The sequence below is a fragment of the Heteronotia binoei genome, chromosome 2, assembly GCF_032191835.1.
Source record: "Heteronotia binoei isolate CCM8104 ecotype False Entrance Well chromosome 2, APGP_CSIRO_Hbin_v1, whole genome shotgun sequence".
NCBI classification, from domain to species: Eukaryota; Metazoa; Chordata; class Lepidosauria; order Squamata; family Gekkonidae; genus Heteronotia; species Heteronotia binoei.
In genome coordinates, this window is record NC_083224.1 from 1,431,355 (window position 1) to 1,452,693 (window position 21,339).

General features: G+C 50.2%; 1 protein-coding gene across 1 annotated transcript in view; it reads left to right on the forward strand.

Annotated features, from left to right (window-relative positions):
* The window catches only part of LOC132567827 (actinia tenebrosa protease inhibitors-like), a 28,118-nt gene continuing 6,779 nt past the window's right edge, over positions 1-21,339 (forward strand). Inside the window, exons 1-4 of the mRNA XM_060233509.1 lie at positions 1-174; positions 1,918-2,041; positions 14,747-14,914; positions 18,915-19,082. Coding sequence (XP_060089492.1) covers positions 1-174; positions 1,918-2,041; positions 14,747-14,914; positions 18,915-19,082 — 634 coding nt within the window. The remainder of the gene's footprint in view (positions 175-1,917; positions 2,042-14,746; positions 14,915-18,914; positions 19,083-21,339) is intronic.

A 21,339-nucleotide genomic window follows, 5' to 3' on the forward strand; every position in this document is an offset into this window, starting at 1 on the left:
ATGAAGCAAGTTCTGACTCATGAAATGCCAGAATACATGTTGAGAGTCCTGAAGGTGCTGCTGGACAGGTTTCTGACAAAGAGGCCTGGCCTCTACGCAAGAGAAGCCCATCAGATGTTTAAAAAGCAACCGAGAGAAGCTGTGTCTTGCGCCAGGGAGGCTGCCTGGGAGAGGGTCTCTTCAGCTGAGCCGGGCACTTCACAGACAGCTTGGTGCAGGGGTTAAGTGTGCAGAGTCTTATCTGGGAGAACCGGGTTTGATTCCCCACTCCTCCCCTTGCAGCTGCTGGAATGGCCTTAGGTCAGCCATAGTGGTTAAGTGTGCAGTCTCTTATTTGGGAGAACTGGGTTTGATTCCCCACTCCTCCGCTTGCAGCTGCTGGAATGGCCTTGGGTCAGCCATAGCTCTCTTATCTTGGAGAACCAGGTTTGATTCCCCACTCCTCCCCTTGCACCTGCTGGAATGGCCTTGGGTCAGCCAGAGCTCTCTTATCTGGGAGAACCGGGTTTGATTCCCCCACTCCTCCACTTGCACCTGCTGGAATGGCCTTGGGTCAGCCAGAGCTCTCTTATCTGGGAGAACCGGGTTTGATTCCCCACTCCTCCACTTGCAGCTGCTGGAATGGCCTTGGGTCAGCCAGAGCTCTCTTATCTGGGAGAACCGGGTTTGATTCCCCACTCCTCCCCTTGCAGCTGCTGGAATGGCCTTGGGTCAGCCAGAGCTCTGGCAGAGGTTGTCCTTGAAAGAGCAGCTGCTGGGAGAGCCCTCTCGGCCCCACCCACCTCACAGTGTGTCTATTGTGGGAGAGGAAGGGAAAGGAGATTGGAGGCCGCTCTGAGACTCTGTCCTTGAAAGGGCAGCTGCTATGAGAGCCCTCTCAGCCCCACCCGCCTCCCAGGGTGTCTGTTGTGGGGGTGGAAGGGAAAGGAGATTGGAGGCCGCTCTGAGACTCTGTCCTTGAAAGGGCAGCTGCTGGGAGAGCTCTCTCGGCCCCACCCACCTCACAGGATGTCTGTTGTGGGGGGAGAAGATAAGGGAGATTATAAACCGCTCTGAGTCTCTGATTCAGAGAGAAGGGCGGGGTATAAATCTGCAGTCTTCTTCTTTCCACCTCTCCCTCCCTTTCCACTTCCCTTCTCCCTCCCTCCCTCCCCCCCTCCCTCCCTCCCTCCCTCCCTCCCTTCCTTCCTTCCTTCCTTCCTTCCTTCCTTCCTTCCTTCCTTCCTTCCTTCCTTCCTTCCTTCCTTCCTTCCTTCCTTCCTTCCTTCTCTGCAGCTCTCGAACATCCGACGTTCATGTCTTGTAACTCTCAGACATCTGACATTTATTCTATGTCTCTCTTACGTTAAGCAAGTTTGGCCACCCCGGTCTAGAATGGACTGAAATCCTTTCCCAGGTCCCATTCTGAAATCTTGGCAGCCACACTGCTCCCTCCCTTCTCCCCCCACAACAGACACCCTGTGAGGCTGGCTGGGGCTGATGGGAGTTGTAGGGGAAAAAAACGTCTGGAGAGCTACCGTTGGTCACCCTTGCTATATAGAGATCTATCCCCATAAGGTATAATGGAGAATTGATCTGTGAGTATCTGGGGCTCGGGGGGGCTGTTTTTTGATGAAGAGGCACCAGATTTTCAGCATAACATCTGGTGCCTCTCTTAAAAAACCCCCCAAAGTTTCAAAAAAATTGGACTAGGAGGTCCCGTTTTATGAGCCCTGAAAGAAGGTACCCCAATCCTTCTTTTTTCCCCCTAGGGAACACAGTCCCTTTAAATGTGATGGCCAGAATTCCCTTCGGAGTTCAACTGTGCTTGTCACAACTTTGCTCCTGGCTCCACCCCCAAAGTCCCCAGATATTTCCTGATTCGGACCTGAGTCGGGATCAGGGAGAATCCTGGAAGCTGAAAATCTCTGGTAAAAGGTCTGGAACGCCTCGTGGCATCTAACCTGGCAACCCTATTTGGTGGGTAGACATTTTAGAGGGAGAACTTACCCATTGGAGACCGGAGGGTGGAACCTGAGGAATAAAAAGTCTATATGGAGAGGTAGGAGGGCTCTCTTTGAAAAGGCTGGGCTGGAGGGAGGCTGCAGCTGGGAGAGTTCCCTCATCCAAAGAAAGTTGAGTGAGCTGGAAGGAGGATGCGTGCTTAGCTGCTTCAGGGCTTTTATTTTCTTTGTACCACAATTGCTGTTTCTCCCCTTTCCACTGTTGTACTAATAATTAAAGCCCAACTGTCTGTTGTTGAGCACTTACAATAAACTGATGGTGAGGAACTCCAAAGGGATCTGTTGAGGCTGGGTGAGTGGGCGTCAACGTGGCAGATGCGGTTCAATGTGGCCAAGTGCAAAGTAATGCACATTGGGGCTAAGAATCCCAGCTACAAATACAAGTTGATGGGGTGTGAACTGGCAGAGACTGACCAAGAGAGAGATCTTGGGGTCATGGTAGATAATTCACTGAAAATGTCAAGACAGTGTGCGTTTGCAATAAAAAAGGCCAACGCCATGCTGGGAATTATTAGGAAGGGAATTGAAAACAAATCAGCCAGTATCATAATGCCTCTGTATAAATCGATGGTGCGGTCTCATTTGGAGTACTGTGTGCAGTTCTGGTCACCACACCTCAAAAAGGATATTATAGCATTGGAGAAAGTTCAGAAAAGGGCAACTAAAATGATTAAAGGGCTGGAACACTTTCCCTATGAAGAAAGGTTGAAACGCTTAGGGCTCTTTAGCTTGGAGAAACGTCGACTGCAGGGTGACATGATAGAGGTTGACAAGATAATAGTAAGTAATAGGAAGCAGAGAGTGAGTATAAATGGGCAGTCTTCGCAGTGGAGGACGGTAAGCAGTGGGGTGCCGCAGGGCTCGGTACTGGGTCCCATCCTCTTTAACTTGTTCATAAATGATTTAGAGTTGGGAGTGAGCAGTGAAGTGGCCAAATTTGCGGATGACACTAAATTGTTCAGGGTGGTGAGAACCAGAGAGGATTGTGAGGAACTCCAAAGGGATCTGTTGAGGCTGGGTGAGTGGGTGTCAACGTGGCAGATGCGGTTCAATGTGGCCAAGTGCAAAGTAATGCACATTGGGGCCAAGAATCCCAGCTACAAATACAAGTTGTGGGGTGTGAACTGGCAGAGACTGACCAAGAGAGAGATCTTGGGGTCATGGTAGATAATTCACTGAAAATGTCAAGACAGTGTGCGTTTGCAATAAAAAAGGCCAACGCCATGCTGGGAATTATTAGGAAGGGAATTGAAAACAAATCAGCCAGTATCATAATGCCTCTGTATAAATCGATGGTGCGGTCTCATTTGGAGTACTGTGTGCAGTTCTGGTCACCACACCTCAAAAAGGATATTATAGCATTGGAGAAAGTTCAGAAAAGGGCAACTAAAATGATTAAAGGGCTGGAACACTTTCCCTATGAAGAAAGGTTGAAACGCTTAGGGCTCTTTAGCTTGGAGAAACGTCGACTGAGGGGTGACATGATAGAAGTTTACAAGATAATGCATGGGATGGAGAAAGTAGAGAAAGAAGTACTTTTCTCCCTTTCTCACAATACAAGAACTCGTGGGCATTCAATGAAATTGCTGAGCAGACAGGTTAAAACGGATAAAAGGAAGTACTTCTTCACCCAAAGGGTGATTAACATGTGGAATTCACTGCCACAGGAGGTGGTGGCGTCCACAAGCATAGCCACCTTCAAGAAGGGGTTAGATAAAAATATGGAGCAGAGGTCCATCAGTGGCTATTAGCCACAGTGTGTGTGTGTGTGTATATATATATATATATATATATATTTGGCCGCTGTGTGACACAGAATGTTGGACTGGATGGGCCATTGGCCTGATCTAACATGGCTTCTCTTATGTTCTTATGTTCTTATACTGTCTGGGTCCTCACGTCTCTTCGGTCACAGATAGAAGGTACCTGCTAAGAGGGAAGGCAGAGGGGTGGGTGGGTGCTCCGGGCTCTTCCCAATGGACCCGTACCAGAATGGTGGCAGGCTGTTGTGGCCCTCCCTGGCCACTGCTTGTGACAGATGGACAAAGGGGGATTTTCTCTGTTGCTGGTATCAGAGCACTCAGCGGCCTTTGGTGTGGTGGGCCAGGCCGGTCTGCGAAGGTACTTGGCATTCTGGTGGGCCTGGAAACCAATGGGGGGGGGAGATAATGCCCCAATAGTCCATGTGACCTTTTCTGGTATTTAATACCCATGATGAGGAGGGAATGAGAAGAACAGGGAGTCATAAACACAGCAGAACAGGACATGCAAGCAAATGCCCACCTGTTCTTTGATGGGTAAGTGACGGGCGGGTGGATGGATGGCCGCTAACAGCAAGCCCGTGGGTGGTGGGCAAAGAGAGGCCTGCCAGGGTTCCTACATTCCAATGCCCTGATTTTGGCTTATGCCTCCATGTTAAGTCCAGAGGCATGAAAAGCACAAGGAGTCCCCGAAGTGTCAGAACAAATGCGCCTTTTGGCCTTAGAACAAAGACCAGCGCAGTCTAGTTCAGGGTTGGCCAATGGTAGCTCTCCAGATGTTTTTTGCCTACAACTCCCATCAGCCCCAGCCATTGGCCATGCTAGCTGGGGCTGATGGGAGTTGTAGGCAAAAAACATCTGGAGAGCTACCGTTGGCCACCCCTCTCTAGCTCATTCAGGCAAGGAAGGGGAAGAGACCACAGAACGGAGTGTGGGGGGGGGTGTACAGAGAGTGTCTTGCTTTGCCTCTTCAAGAAAGACCCCTCCTTCCCTGCCAGCCCCCCCCCCCCCGCCGTGCTGAGGCTTTGCTCATGGGTGGGTCAGGCAGCAGCAATCTGGCAGAACGGTGCCTCGTGGCATCTAATCCACTGTGTGTGAGATTCCCTGTTGCAACCCCACAACACCTGCCCCCATGGAAAAGTCAGAAGTGGAGGCTGCATTAAAATGCTGTCTTGGAAATCCCGAGCCAAGGAGTTTCAACTTTCCCTTGGCACTTATATTTTTCCACAGCTGTGGTTTAGTGCAAAAGTCAAATGATTTTAAACAAAATATGGGGGGTGATGGGGGGCAGAGAAAAAAAAAACCACTCAGCTTATAGATGTGAAGTCCTCACCGCGAGGAGCTGGTGGGGCACAGAAAGGTCTTCAAGTAGCTCTTGTGATAGGGTTGCCAAGTCCAATTTAAGAAATATCTGGGGACTTTGGGGGTGGAGCCAAGATCAAGGCTGTGGCAAGCATAACTGAACTCCAAAGGGAGTTCTGGCCATCACATTTAAAGGGACCGCACACCTTTTCAATGCCTTCCTTCCATAGGAAATAATGAAGGATAGGGGCAACTTCTTTTGGGGCTCATAGAATTGGACCCCGTGGTCCAATCATTTTGAAACTTGGGGGGTATTTTGGGGAGAGGCACTAGATGCTGTACTGAAAATTTGCTGCCTCTACCTCAAACAACAGCCCCCCCCAGAGCCCCAGATATCCGCAGAACAATTCTCCATTATTTTCTATGGGAATAAATCTCCATAGGGAATAATAGAGTTACCAGCAGACATTCCCCCACTTTCTGATGACCCTGAAGTGGGGGGAGGGCCTCCAAACCGGGTGATCCCCTGCCCCCACCTGGAGATTGGCAACCCTATCTTGTGATCAGGTGGTCTGTGGAATAATCTTTTGGAGCAGAATATGTTCTTATGTGACACAGAGTGTTGGACTGGATGGGCCATTGGCCTGACCCAACATGGCTTCTCTTATGCTCTTATGTGACACAGAGTGCTGGACTGGAGGGGCCATTGGCCTGATCCAACACCGCTTCTCTTATGCTCTTATGTGACACAGAGTGTTGGACTGGATGGGCCACTGGCCTGATCCAACACCGCTTCTCTTATGTTCTTATGTGACACAGAGTGTTGGACTGGAGGGGCCACTGGCCTGATCCAACAGGGCTTCTCTTATGTTCTTATGCGACACAGAGTGTTGGACTGGAGGGGCCACTGGCCTGATCCAACAGGGCTTCTCTTATGTTCTTATGTGACACAGAGTGTTGGACTGGATGGGCCATTGGCCTGATCCAACAGGGCTTCTCTTATGTTCTTATGTGACACAGAGTGTTGGACTGGAGGGGCCACTGGCCTGATCCAACAGGGCTTCTCTTATTTTCTTATGTGACACAGAGTGTTGGACTGGAGGGGCCACTGGCCTGATCCAACAGGGCTTCTCTTATGTTCTTATGCGACACAGAGTGTTGGACTGGAGGGGCCATTGGCCTGATCCAACAGGGCTTCTCTTCTGTTCTTATGTGACACAGAGTGTTGGACTGGAGGGGCCACTGGCCTGATCCAACAGGGCTTCTCTTATGTTCTTATGTGACACAGAGTGTTGGACTGGAGGGGCCACTGGCCTGATCCAACAGGGCTTCTCTTCTGTTCTTATGTGACACAGAGTGTTGGACAGGAGGGGCCATTGGCCTGATCCAACAGGGCTTCTCTTATGTTCTTATGAGACACAGAGTGTTGGACTGGAGGGGCCACTGGCCTGATCCAACATGGCTTCTCTTATGTTCTTATGTGACACAGAGTGTTGGACTGGATGGGCCACTGGCCTGATCCAACAGGGCTTCTCTTATGTTCTTATGTGACACAGAGTGTTGGACTGGATGGGCCACTGGCCTGACCCAACATGGCTCCTCTTATGTTCTTATGTGACACAGAGTGTTGGACTGGATGGGCCATTGGCCTGACCCAACATGGCTTCTCTTATGCTCTTATGTTTAAACCACTACATCAACATCTGCTGGGCAGCTTTGTGGCAATTTAGCAGTGCATTGACTTGGTGACAAAGTCTGACTTCTTGGTGAGTGGCTGGGGGAGGGGGCTCATTTCCTTGCCTTGTGGGCACTTTTGCAGAGAAGCAGAAGTGTCCTTTTCATGCCTCTTGAATTAACGTGGAGGCATAAGCCAAAATCAGGGCATTGGAATGTAGGAACGCTGGCAGGCCTCTCTTTGCCCACCACCCACGGGCTTGCTGTTAGCAGCCATCCATCCACCCGCCCATCACTTACCCATCAAAGCACACATGGGCATTTGCTTGCATGCAGACAGACTGTCCTGTTCAGCTGCGCTTATGGCTCCCTGTTCTTCTCATTCCCTCCTCATCCTGGGTACTAAATACCAGAAAGGATCACATGGGCCCTTGGGCCATCATCCGCCCCCCATTAATTATGCTCAAGAACAGACGAGTGAACTTTAATTATTAGCACCATAGTGAAGAAGGGAGAAAAAGTCAAGGTGGTGCAAAGAAAACAAAAGTCCTGAAGCAGCTAACTACACTCCTGGACTTGGATGCAGCTTGAGGTGCCAATCTCCAGATGGGGCAGGGGTTCCCCTCTGGCAGAGGTTGTCCTTGAAAGGGCAGCTGCTGGGAGAGCCCTCTCAGCCCCACCCACCTCGCAGGGTGTCTGTTGTGGGGGGAGGAAGATATAGGAGATTGTGTGATGCTCTGAGTGTCTGATTCAGAGAGAAGGGCGGGGTATAAATCTGCAGTCTTCTTCTTCCCCACTCCTCCACTTGCAGCTGCTGGAATGGCCTTGGGTCAGTCATAGCTCTGGCAGAGGTTGTCCTTGACAGGGCAGCTGCTGTGAGCCCTCTCAGCCCCACCCACCTCACAGGGTGTCTGTTGTGGGGGGAGAAGACATAGGAGATTGTAAGCCGCTCTGAGTCTCTGTTTCAGGCAGAAGGGCGGGGTATAAATCTGCAGTTCTTCAATTCTTCTTCTCCCCCACTTCAGGGTAGCAGAAAGTGTGTGTGGAAATGTTTTCTGAGCACTCCATTATACCCTATGGAGATTCATCCCCTTAGGGTATAATGGAGAATTGATGCACAGGTATCTGGGGCTCTGGGGGGCACCACATTTTCAGCATAGCAACTGGTGCTTCTCTTAAACACACACCCCCCTCAAGTTTCAAAAAGGAGGTCCAATTCTATGAAAAAAGGTGGAGGGAGGGAGGGGATGTCTCTTGGGCACTCCATTATTCCCTATGAAGATTTATTCCCATAGGTAATAATGGAGAATTGATTCGCAGGTATCTGGGATTTTTTGGGGGGGCTGTTTTTTGAGGTAGAGGCACCAAATTTTCAGCATAGCATCTGGTGCCTCTCCCCAACCCCCCCCCAAAGTTTCAAAAAGATTGGACCAGGGGATCCAATTCTATGAGCCCCAAAAGAAGGTGTTCCTATCCTTCATTATTTCCAATGGAGGGGGGGCATTTAAAAGGTGTGCAGTGGTCCCTTTAAATGTAATGGCCAGATCTCCCTTTGGAGTTCAAATAGGCTTGTCACAACCTTTCTCCTGGATCCACCCCAAAGTTTCCTGGCTCCACCCTCAAAGACCCCAGATATTTCTTGAATTGGACTTGGCAACCCTGGGGGGAAGGGGCAGCTGATGAGCTGTGGAGTCTGTGAGGTTGCGGTGGGAGCGTATGCATCTAACTGCAAAAGTAAAAACTACAGTAAGGCCACCGTAACGGCCTGGCTCTCTGCAGCGACTGGAGTGGGGCACAATTCCAGCTCACCAGGTCAGAAGGTGCGTTGCTGTCCTTTGCAGCCCAAGAGTGCCCTCCCTTTCAAGCCACCAGAACCATCCTTCCAGGGGACCGTTGCAGAGGGGAGCTCGGTGGGTTTGCAGCAGGACAGCTGCCCGCTGCCTGCCCCACGTCCCCTTCCCTTCCCCCACTACACAGCTGACTGTGGAGTCCCTGAGAGACCAGCAAGATGGCTGGAGGGAAGAACACCTTTCAGGAGATCTCTGACTGACTATAGAGATCTACGGGTCAAGCTGGAACTGGTCCAGAGGAGGGTGACAAAGATGGTGAGGGGCCTGGAGACCAAGTCCTATGAAGAAAGGTTGAAGGAGCTGGGCATGTTTAGCCTGGAGAGGAGGCAGCTGAGAGGTGGTATGATTACCATCTTCAAGTACTTGAAGGGCTGTCCTATAGAGGATGGTGTGGAATTGTTTTCTGTGGCCCTAGATGTTAGGATCAGAACCAATGGGTTGAAATTAAATCAAAAGAGTTTCTGGCTCAACATTAGGAAAAACTTCCTGACCGTTAGAGCGATTCCTCAGTGGAACAGGCTTCCTCCTCGGGAGGTGGGGGGCTCTCCTTCCTTGCAGGTTCTTAAACAGAGGCTAGATGGCCATCTAACAGCAATGAAGATCCTGTGAATTTAGGGGGAGGTGTTTGTGAGTTTCCTGCATTGTGCAGGGGGTTGGACTAGATGACCCTGGAGGTATCTTCCAATTCTATGATTCTATGACTGTTAAGAGCAGTTCCTCAGTGGAACAGGCTTCCTCCTTGAGAGGTGGTGGGCACTCCTTCCTTGGAGGTTCTTAAACAGAGGCTAGATGGCCATCTGACTGCAATGAAGATCCTGTGAATTTAGGGAGAGGTCTTTGTGAGTTTCCTGCATTGTGCAGGGGTTGGACTAGATGACTCTGGAGGTCCCATCCAACTCTTCTATGATTCTAACACCTCCTTGGGAGGTGGTGGGCTCTCCTTCCTTGGAGGTTTTTAAACAGAGGCTAGATGGCCATCTGACAGCAATGAAGATCCTGTGAATTTAGGGGGGAGGGGTTTGTGAGTTCCCTGCATTGTGCAGGGGATTGGACTAGATGACCCAGGAGGTCCCTTCCAACTCTAGGATTCTATGAAGTGTGGGAACACCCGGCCTTTCTTCTTGCCATAAGGAAGAGAACTGATGTTGCCCCTCATACCGGCAAAAGAGAGCCTCACTCACTCTCAGCCCACTCCCGGGATTCCGAAGTCTTCAGAGAGGGAAATATTCCTGCCTGTGCCGGGTGTGTCCAGCCACCTCAGACATCCTGCTGCCCAGCAGAGATAAACTGGACTCCACGTTCTGAGCTGATCTTGTCCCATATATGGCCCAGATGCCCTGCCCAAGAGAAAGAACAGGCAGTGCCCTCTCCACCCACCCCTTCCCTCCCTTGCAGGGGCCGCACTTTAAGCCAGGCTTGGCTGGGCACTGGGCACTCACCCCCTGGCACCGCTATGGGTTCGAGAAGCACCTTCCTCCTTCTTGGGCTCCTGCTTCTCTCTGCTCAGCTGCTGTTAGTGGATGGCGCCTGTAAGTTTGGAGTGCAGCTGGGGCCCCTGGAGAACAGAACACACTTAGAACCCAGACTGTGTGTATGTGTGTGTGGGAAAACTAGTAGAGGCGGCAGTCCCATCTTTGTCCATTTGGGGGTTCTCTGGGAGTCTGCCTGGTGTGTCTCTGAAGCTGCCCTCTCCATTTCTTCATCACCTGGAGCATTGTGTTCAGTTTTGGGCACCACATTTTAAGAAGGATATAGACAAGCTGGAAGGGGTCCAGAGGAGGGTGACGAAGATGGTGAGGGGTCTGGAGACCAAGTCCTATACGGAAAGGTTGAAGGAGCTGGGGATGTTTAGCCTGGAGAGGAGGCGGCTGAGAGGTGATAGCATCACCATCTTCAAGTTCTTGAAGAGCTGTCCTATAGAGGATGGTGTGGAATTGTTTTCTGTGGCCCCAAAAGTTAGGACCAGAAACAACAGGTTGAAATTAAATCAAAATCCAACTCAGGTTAGGAAGAACTTCCTGACCGTTAGAGTGATTCCTCAGTGGAACAGGCTTCCTCGGGAGGTGGTGGGCTCTCCTTCCTTGGAGGTCTTTAAACAGAGGCTGGATGGCCATCTGACAGCAATGAGGATCCTGTGAATTTAGGGGGAGGCGTTTGTGAGTTTCCTGCATTGTGCAAGGGATTGGACTAGATGACCCTGGAGGTCCCTTCCAACTCTATGATTCTAGGAATTGTTTTTTGTGGCCCCAAAAGTTAGGACCAGAAACAACAGGTTGAAATTAAATCAGAATCCAGCTCAACGTTAGGAAGAACTTCCTGACTGTTAGAGCGGTTTCTCAGTGGAACAGGCTTCCTCCTTGGGAGGTGGTGGGCTCTCCTTCCTTGGAGGTTTTTCGACAGAGGCTAGAAGGCCATCTGACAGCAATACGGATCCTGTGAATTGAGGGGGAGGTGTTTGTGAGTTTCCTGCATTGTGCAGGGAGTTGGATTAGATGACCCTGGAGGTCCCTTCCAACTCTTCTATGATTCTAACAGGCTTCTTCCTTAGGAGGTGGTGGGCTCTCCTTCCTTGGAGGTTCTTAAACAGAGGCTATATGGCCATCTAACAGCAATGAGGATCCTGTGAATTTAGGGGGAGGTGTTTGTGAGTTTCCTGCATTGTGCAGGGGGTTGGATTAGATGACCCTGGAGGTCCCTTCAAACTCTAGGATTCTATCATTCTATGATTCTTCCATTCCAAAAAGAAATGAAGAGGACTTCCTTGGCTGTGCCATTGAGGCAACCAGTTCTGACAACCAAGGGCACCTAGAGAGGCAGGTCTGGAGGCTTCCCCACTCTTGGAAATTCCCTTCTGGGGTGGAGGCTTCTCCAAAGTCTTATCCCAGGGAATTCCCAATGGAGTAGGTATTGAGCAGGGGTCACCGGGGATGTGGGAGACGGGAGGTGTTTGTAAATTCCCTGCATCTCATTGGACTAGATGACCCTGCAGGACCTTTCCAACTCATTCTGTAACTGCAAAACATTCATGTCTGGGTTAGTCTTTTCGAGGCACAGGAGAAAGTGACCATTTTAAATCAGTTTTTGCTAGTTATTTCTATTTCGTTTCTATGGCATCTTGCTTTTCAAACTGGTGTCCGCTGCCAAAGTCAGGTACTGCTTGAGCCAAGGAGCTGCATTTGATCAGGACATCTAGGGTTGCCAACTCCAGGTCAGAAAATCCCTCGAGATTCAGGGATGGAGCTGGGAGGGACTGTCAGAGCACCGGTTTGACGTGCCCAGGGCCCCACGTTCAGCCCCTGGAATCTCCAGGTAAAAAAGGGCCAGGCAGGAGGCGATGGGGAAGACCTTTCTCCACCCGAGACCCTGGAGAGCAGCTGCCAGTCTGAGCAGCCAAGACTGAACCGGAGGGGTCACTGATGTGACACAGAAGAAGGAAGCTTCATGTGTTCATGGGAGGGTCTGGAGAGGAAAGGACTCCGCAGGGACGTGAAGCCATCGGGTTTACCTCTGAGGCAGCCATTTTCCCCTGTGGAAGATCGTTTCAAAGTGCAGCCATGTTGGCCTACAGTGGAAGTGCTGGATTCGAGTCCTGGAGCCCCTGAGAGACCAACAACATTTCTAGGGCAGAAGCTTCCGAGGGTCCAAGCACCCCTTGTCAGGTGTATTTTCTCCAGGTAGATTTAAGTCCTGGAGAACCTTCCCCAGGGAAATTTATCAGTGTTTTCTAGGGATTGGTTATAATTGCAAGAGATCTCCAGGTCCCACCTGGAGTTTGGATACCCTAACATGGGCTGTGTGGGCATCGTTGACGTACCCCCCACCCAGCAAAGACCTTCACCCATAACATGGCTCTAGGAAAGCTGTGGCATTTGGGGGACAGGGGGTTCCCTTTTGTAGCTCAGCCGGGGCTTTTTCTGAGCAGGAACACAGTTCCGTCTGGTAGGCTTGCCAATCCCCAGATCCCAGCGGGAGTTCTTCCGCTTTCCCAGACTCCTTCCCGCCCCCAGTCAGCTGGCCAGCAGGGGAAGCCCCGCCCCCAGAGGACCATGTGCCTTTGCACCTCCGGAGGCTTCAGTCTCCAATTGAAAGGCTTCCTCTTGGGATGGGGTGTCTGTGTCGCTTTGAAGAAGTTGGCAGCAACTCATGAGTAGAGAGGCCAGGCCCTCACTTCAGAGTTGCCAGAAACGGGGGGGGGGGGGGGGAGAACGTCTGCTGAGCACTTCGTTATTCCCTATGTGGAGATTGATTCTCATAGGGTATAATGGGGAATTGATCTGGAGGTTTCGGGGGCTCTGGGGGAGCTGTTTTTTGAGGTAGAGGCACCAAATTTTCAGTATAGTATCTATGGCTTCTCCCCAAAGTACTCCCCAAGTTTCAAACGATTGGACCAGGGGGTCCAATTCTATGAGCCCCCAAAGAAGGTGCCCCTATCCTTCATTATTTCCTATGGAAGGAAGACATTTAAAAAGGTGTGCTGCCCCTTTAGATGTGATGGCCAGAACTCCCTTTGGAGTTCAATTATGCTTGTCACACCCTTGTTCCTGGCTCCGCCCCCAATGTCCCCTGGCTCCACCCCCAGAGTTTCTAGATATTTCTTGAATTGGACTTGGCAACCCTACCGTCTGGCTTGGCATCAGGGGTGTGCGGCCTAATATGCAAATGAGCGGCTGGGATTTTTGTACAAAAGCCCTGAGCTTAGCCAACCTCCAGGTAGCGGCTGGAGATTTCCTGGGATACAACTGATCTCCAGGCAACAGAAATCTCTTCCCCTGGAGGAATTGGCTGCTTTGGAGGGTGGACTCTGGGGCACCGTAGCCCATCCCAAACGCCGTCCCCCTCCGGTTCCACCCACCCCTTAAATCTGCAGCCATTTCTCAAGCCAGAGTTGGCCATTCTAGGAGGAGGACAACTCTCTGCTCAGCCCTTTCCCAGGCAGTGCCCCCCTCCCCACTTTCTGGGGAGAGCCAGTTTGGTGTAGTGGTGAAGTGTGCGGACTCTTATCTGGAAAACCAGGTTTGATTCCCCCCTCCTCCGCTTGCACCTGCTGGAATGGCCTTGGGTCAGCCAGAGCTCTCACAAGAGTTGTCCCTGAAAGGACAGCTGCTGAGAGATCCCTCTCAGCCCCACCCACCTCACAGGGTGTCTGTTGTGGGGGAAGAAGATAAAGGAGATTGTGAGCCTCTCTGAGACTCTGATTCAGAGAGAAGAGCGGGGTATAAATCTGCAATTCTTCTTCTTGTTGTTGGCCCTCCAAAGGAACTGGTTGGCCACTGTGTGAGACAGGACGCTGGACTAGATGGGCCCTCACTGGTCTGACCCAGCAGAGCTCTTCTGATGTCCTTCTCAGGGGAAGGCCTCGACCTCTCTGCCCTGTTGAGAACCAGTTTGGTGTAGTGGTTAATTGAGTGGACTCTTATCTGGAAGAACCGGGTTTGGTTCCCCACTCCTCCACTTGCAGCTGCTGGAATGGCCTTGGGTCAGTCATAGCTCTGGCAAAGGTTGTCCTTGAAAGTGGCAGCTGCTGTGTGAGCCCTCTCAGCCCCACCCACCTCACAGGGTATCTGTTGTGGGGGGAGAAGATATAGGAGATTGTATGATGATCTGAGTCTCTGATTCAGAGAGAAGGGTGGGGTATAAATCTGCAATTCTTCTTCTTAGCAACACTTAGAATCCTAGGGTTGGAGGGGACTTCCAGGGTCATCTGGAGAGCCAGTTTGGTGTAGTGGTTAAGTGTGCGGACTCTTATCTGGGAGAACCGGGTTTGATTCCCCACTCCTCCTTTTGCAGCTGCTGGAATGGCCTTGGGTCAGCCATGGCTCTCTTATCTGGGAGAACCGGGTTTGATTCCCCCCTTCTCCACTTGCACCTGCTGGAATGGCCTTGGGTCAGCCAGAGCTCTCTTATCTGGGAGAACCGGCTTTGATTCCCCACTCCTCCACTTGCAGCTGCTGGAATGGCCTTGGGTCAGCCATAGCTCTGGCAGAGGTTGTCCTTGAAAGGGAAGCTGCTGTGAGAGCCCTCTCCAGCCCCACCCACCTCACAGGGTGTCTGTTGTGGGGGAGGAAGGGAAAGGAGATTGTGAGCCGCTCTGAGATTCTTCGGAGTGGAGGGCGGGATATAAATCAAATATCTTCTTCTTCTCTGCTTTCCTTTCCAGTTCGCTGCATTCTTCCCCTGGTCTATGGGAACTGCCGGGATCCCGTCAAAAGATACTACTACGACTCCACCTACAAGAAGTGCTGGCCCTTTACCTACCAAGGCTGCGGTGGGAATTCCAACAACTTCTGGAACTTAGAGCACTGCGAGCGTCACTGTGGGCCGAATGGTAAGCAGGCAGGAGCCTCCTCAGGAGAAGGCAGTGGCTGGACCCCCTGGAGCCACGAATGCCCCGTGGAAATCCCTCCCCTTCCCAAACCCCCCACCCTCAGGTCCCCCACCCCAGAATCTCCTTTGGGGTGGGCTACTGAACATAAGATCATCAGAGAAACCCTACTGGATCAGGCCAGTGGCCCCTCCAGTCCAACACTCTGTGTCACATAAGAACATAAGAGAAGCCCTGTTGGATCAGGCCAGTGGCCCTTCCAGTCCAACACTCTGTGTCACATAAGAACATAAGAGAAGCCCTGTTGGATCAGGCCAGTGGCCCATCCAGTCCAACACTCTGTGTCACAAAAGAACATAAGAGAAGCCATGTTGGATCAGGCCAGTGGCCCCTCCAGTCCAACACTCTGTGTCACATAAGAATATAAGAGAAGCCCTGTTGGATCAGGCCAATGGCCCATCCAGTCCAACACTCTGTGTCACAGAAGAACATAAGAGAAGCCCTGTTGGATCAGGCCAATGGCCCCTCCAGTCCAACACTCTGTGTCACATAAGAACATAAGAGAAGCCCTGCTGGATCAGGCCAGTGGCCCCTCCATTCCAACACTCTGTGTCACATAAGAACATAAGGGAAGCCCTGTTGGATCAGGCCAATGGCCCCTCCAGTCCAACACTCTGTGTCACATAAGAACATAAGAGAAGCCCTGCTGGATCAGGCCAGTGGCCCCTCCATTCCAACACTCTGTGTCACATAAGAACATAAGAGAAGCCCTGCTGGATCAGGCCAGTGGCCCCTCCATTCCAACACTCTGTGTCACAGAAGAACATAAGAGAAGCCCTGTTGGATCAGGCCAATGGCCCATCCAGTCCAACACTCTGTGTCACATAAGAACATAAGAGAAGCCCTGTTGGATCAGGCCAATGGCCCCTCCAGTCCAACACTCTGTGTCACATAAGAACATAAGAGAAGCCCTGTTGGATCAGGCCAGTGGCCCCTCCAGTCCAACACTCTGTGTCACAGAAGAACATAAGAGAAGCCCTGTTGGATGAGGCCAATGGCCCCTCCAGTCCAACACTCTGTGTCACATAAGAACATAAGAGAAGCCCTGCTGGATCAGGCCAGTGGCCCCTCCAGTCCAACACTCTGTGTCACATAAGAACATAAGAGAAGCCCTGCTGGATCAGGCCAGTGGCCCCTCCAGTCCAACACTCTGTGTCACATAAGAACATAAGAGAAGCCCTGTTGGATCAGGCCAGTGGCCCCTCCAGTCCAACACTCTGTGTCACATAAGAACATAAGAGAAGCCCTGCTGGATCAGGCCAGTGGCCCCTCCAGTCCAACACTCTGTGTCACATAAGAACATAAGAGAAGCCCTGCTGGATCAGGCCAGTGGCCCCTCCAGTCCAACACTCTGTGTCACATAAGAACATAAGAGAAGCCCTGTTGGATCAGGCCAGTGGCCCCTCCAGTCCAACACTCTGTGTCACATAAGAACATAAGAGAAGCCCTGCTGGATCAGGCCAGTGGCCCCTCCAGTCCAACACTCTGTGTCACATAAGAACATAAGAGAAGCCATGTTGGATCAGGCCAATGGCCACTCCAGTCCAACACTCTGTGTCACATAAGAACAGAAGAGAAGCCCTGTTTGATCAGGCCAATGGCCCCTCCAGTCCAACACTCTGTGTCACATAAGAACATAAGAGAAGCCATGTTGGATCAGGCCAATGGCCCCTCCTGTCCAACACTCTGTGTCACAGAAGAACATAAGAGGAGCCATGTTGGGTCAGGCCAGTGGCCCCTCCAGTCCAACACTCTGTGTCACATAAGAACATAAGAGAAGCCCTGTTGGATCAGGCCAGTGGCCCCTCCAGTCCAACACTCTGTGTCACATAAGAACATAAGAGAAGCCCTGCTGGATCAGGCCAGTGGCCCCTCCAGTCCAACACTCTGTGTCACATAAGAACATAAGAGAAGCCCTGCTGGATCAGGCCAGTGGCCCCTCCAGTCCAACACTCTGTGTCACATAAGAACATAAGAGAAGCCCTGTTGGATCAGGCCAGTGGCCCCTCCAGTCCAACACTCTGTGTCACATAAGAACATAAGAGAAGCCCTGCTGGATCAGGCCAGTGGCCCCTCCAGTCCAACACTCTGTGTCACATAAGAACATAAGAGAAGCCATGTTGGATCAGGCCAATGGCCACTCCAGTCCAACACTCTGTGTCACATAAGAACAGAAGAGAAGCCCTGTTTGATCAGGCCAATGGCCCCTCCAGTCCAACACTCTGTGTCACATAAGAACATAAGAGAAGCCATGTTGGATCAGGCCAATGGCCCCTCCTGTCCAACACTCTGTGTCACAGAAGAACATAAGAGGAGCCATGTTGGGTCAGGCCAGTGGCCCCTCCAGTCCAACACTCTGTGTCACATAAGAACATAAGAGAAGCCCTGTTGGATCAGGCCAGTGGCCCCTCCAGTCCAACACTCTGTGTCACATAAGAACATAAGAGAAGCCCTGTTGATAAGGCCAATGGCCCATCCAGTCCAACACTCTGTGTCACATAAGAACAGAAGAGAAGCCCTGTTGGATCAGGCGAGTGGCCCCTCCAGTCCAACACTCTGTGTCACATAAGAACATCAGAGAAGCCCTGTTGGATCAGGCCAGTGGCCCCTCCAGTCCAACACTCTGTCACATAAGAACATAACAGAAGCCCTGTTGGATCAGGCCAGTGGCCCCTCCAGTCCAACACTCTGTGTCACATAAGAACATCAGAGAAGACCTGCAGGATCAGGCCAATGGCCCCTCCAGTCCAACACTCTGTGTCACATAAAAACATAAGAGAAGACCTGCTGGATCAGGCCAATGGCCCATCCAGTCCAACACTCTGTGTCACACAGCAGCCAAAAAAACCCCAGGTGCCATCAGGAGGTCGATCAGTGGGGCCAGGACACTAGAAGCCCTCCCACTGTTGCCCCCCCTCCAAGCTCCAAGAATACAGAGCATCACTGCCCCAGACATAATAACATAAGAGAAGCCATGTTGGATCAGGCCAATGGCCCATTCAGTCCAACACTCTGTGTCACATAATAACATCAGAGAAATCCTGTTGCATTAGGCCAGTGGCCCATCCAGTCCAATGCTCTGTGTCACATAAGAACATAAGAGAAGCCCTGCTGGATCAAGCCAATTGGCCATCCAGTCCAACACTCTGTGTCACATAAAAACATAAGAGAAGCCCTGTTGGATTAGGCCAGTGGCCCCTCCAGTCCAACACTCTGTGTCACATAAGAATATCAGAGAAACCCTGTTGGATTAGGCCAGTGGCCCATCCATTCCAACACTCTGTGTCACATAAGAACATAAGAGAAACTCTGCTGAATACGGCCAATGGCCCATCCAGTCCAACACTCTGTATCACATAAGAACATAAGAGAAGCCCTGCTGGATCAGACCAATGGCCAATCCAGTCCAACACTCTGTGTCACACAGCGGCCAAAAAACCCCCAAGTGCCATCAGAAGGTCGATCAGTGGGGCCAGGACATTAGAAGCCCTCCCACTGTTGCCCCCCGCAAGCACCAAGAATACAGAGCATCATTGCCCCAGACATAAGAACATAAGAGAAGCCCTGTTGGATCAGGCCAATTGCCCATCCAGTCCAAAACTTTGTGTCACATAAGAACATAAGAGAAGCTATGTTGGATCAGGCCAATGGCCCCTCCAGTCCAACACTCTGTGTCACATAAGAACACAAGAGAAGCCCTGTGGGATCAAGCCAATGGCCCCTCCAGTCCAACACTCTGCGTCACATAAGAACATAAGAGAAGCCATGTTGGATCAGGGCAATGGCCCATCCAGTCCAACACTCTGTATCACACAGTGGCCAAAAAAGTCAAGTGCCATCAGGAGGTCCACCAATGGGGCCAGGGAAACCGTTTATCTGCTTTGCCCCAGCTGCCCCTTTCTTGGAGTGCCCCCCTCTCCCCATTTTCTGCTTTCTCTTCCAGCTCCCTGCAGGCAACGACGACTACGGGGACCCTGCCATGAACGTCATTACAGATACTACTATGACTGGGACCACCACAAATGCTTGCCCTTTACGTATGGAGGCTGTGGGGGGAATGCAAACAACTTCGAAAATTACAGCAAGTGCAAGTTTAAATGCGGGAGCACAGGTAAGGTCTCCAAAGCAGTCATAAGAACATAAGAGAAGCCACGTTGGGTCAGGCCAGTGGCCCCTCCAGTCCAACACTCTGTGTCACATAAGAACATAAGAGAAGCCCTGTTGGATCAGGCCACTGGCCCCTCCAGTCCAACACTCTGTGTCACATAAGAACATAAGAAAAGCCCTGTTGGATCAGGCCAATGGTCCCTCCTGTCCAACACTCTGTGTCACATAAGAACATAAGAGAAGCCCTGTTGGATCAGGCCAGTGGCCCCTCCAGTCCAACACTCTGTGTCACATAAGAACATAAGAGAAGCCCCGTTGGATCAGGCCAGTGGCCCCTCCAGTCCAACACTCTGTGTCACATAAGAACAGAAGAGAAGCCCTGTTGGATCAGGCCAGTGGCCCCTCCAGTCCAACACTCTGTGTCACATAAGAGAAGCCCTGTTAGATCAGGCCAGTGGCCCCTCCAGTCCAGCACTCTGTGTCATATAAGAACATAAGAGAAGTCCTGTTGGATCAGGCCAGTGGCCCCTCCAGTCCAACACTCTGTGTCACATAAGAGAAGCCCTGTTGGATCAGGCCAATGGCCCATCCAGTCCAACACTCTGTGTCACATAAGAACATAAGAGAAGGCCTGTTGGATCAGGCCAGTGGCCCATCCAGTCCAACACTCTGTGTCACATAAGAACATAAGAGAAGGCCTGTTGGATCAGTCCAATGGCCCATCCAGTCCAACACTTTGGGTCACTCAGTGGCCAATATATGTGTGTGTGTGTGTGTGTGTATACACACACACACACACATGTATATACTGGGGCTAGTAGCCACTGATGGACCTCTGCTCCATATTTTTATCCAAACCCCTCTTGTTGTTTTTAACAATTTATTGATATCATATGGTTACAAAACTTAATTATAAAATTTTCTGTACTAACCCATATGGTATTTCAATCCCCCCTCCCTCCAATGTTGACTTCCCCGAAGTTATAGATTTAAGTTCAATACTAAAGGTACTACTAACCGATCAAATTTCAATATTTTTTTTTCTCATTGATACTAAAAAATTGTCCAATGTCTTTTTACATTCCACTCTTTCTCCATATATCCTTTAAATTTCTTCCACTCCTTTTTGAATATATCCAAATCATAGTCTCTTAGAGTTCTAGTTAATTTGTCCACCTCACTCCACGATAAAACTTTCATAATCCAGTCCCATTTCTCTGGTATTTTTTCTAGTTTCCACAGCTGCGCATACAATATCCTAGCAGCTGAGAGCAAGTACCAAATTAAAGTCCTGTCTTCCTTTGGAAATTTTTCTAATTGTAATCTAAGCAAAAAAGTCTCTGCAGTTTTCTTGAAGTCGTAACCCAAAATTTTGGAGATTTCTTGTTGTATCATCTTCCAAAACTCTTTCGCTTTTTCACAAGTCCACCACATATGAAAGAAAGAACCTTCATGTTTTTTACATTTCCAACATCTATCCGACATCTTTTTACTCAGCCAGTTTTTTCGGAGTCATATACCACCTATACATCATCTTAAAACAGTTCTCTTTGATACTCTGACAAGTTGAGATCTTCATCGAGTTCTTCCAAAGGAGCTCCCACGTATCCATTTGTATTTCTCTATTCACATTGATTGCCCATTTGACCATTTGAGACTTTACTACTTCTTCTTCTGTAGACCATTTCAATAATAATTTGTATACTTTTGATATCAATTTTTCATTATCTCCAAGCAGGACCCTTTCCAGTTCCATTTGTTCTCGTCTGATTCCCTCCAATTTAATATCATTTTCCATCAAGCTTTTGATTTGTTGCATTTGAAACCAATCGTACTTATTATTTAGCTCTTCTGAGGATTTTAATTCAATTTTGTCTCCTTGGATCTTGAGCAGTTGATTATATGACATCTCTCTTTCTTCATCGGATTCAGCTGTTATTTTTATTACTTCTGCTGGCCCTATCCACAGCGGTTTTCTCTTGTCTCCATATTTCTTATATTTTATCCAAGTATTTAGTAAACTGTTTCTGATATAATGGTGAGAGAAAAAAACGTCCATTTTATTCTTCCCATAACACAGATACGCGTGCCAGCCGAATTTATTCCCATGAGCTTCTAACCATAAAGGTTTTTTATCTAACAGCATTATCCAATCTTTGATCCATGTCAAACAAACCGCATCATGATACAATCTTAAATCCGGGAGTTGAAAACCACCTCTCTCTTTGGCATCTATTAAAATCTTCATCTTAATCCTTGGT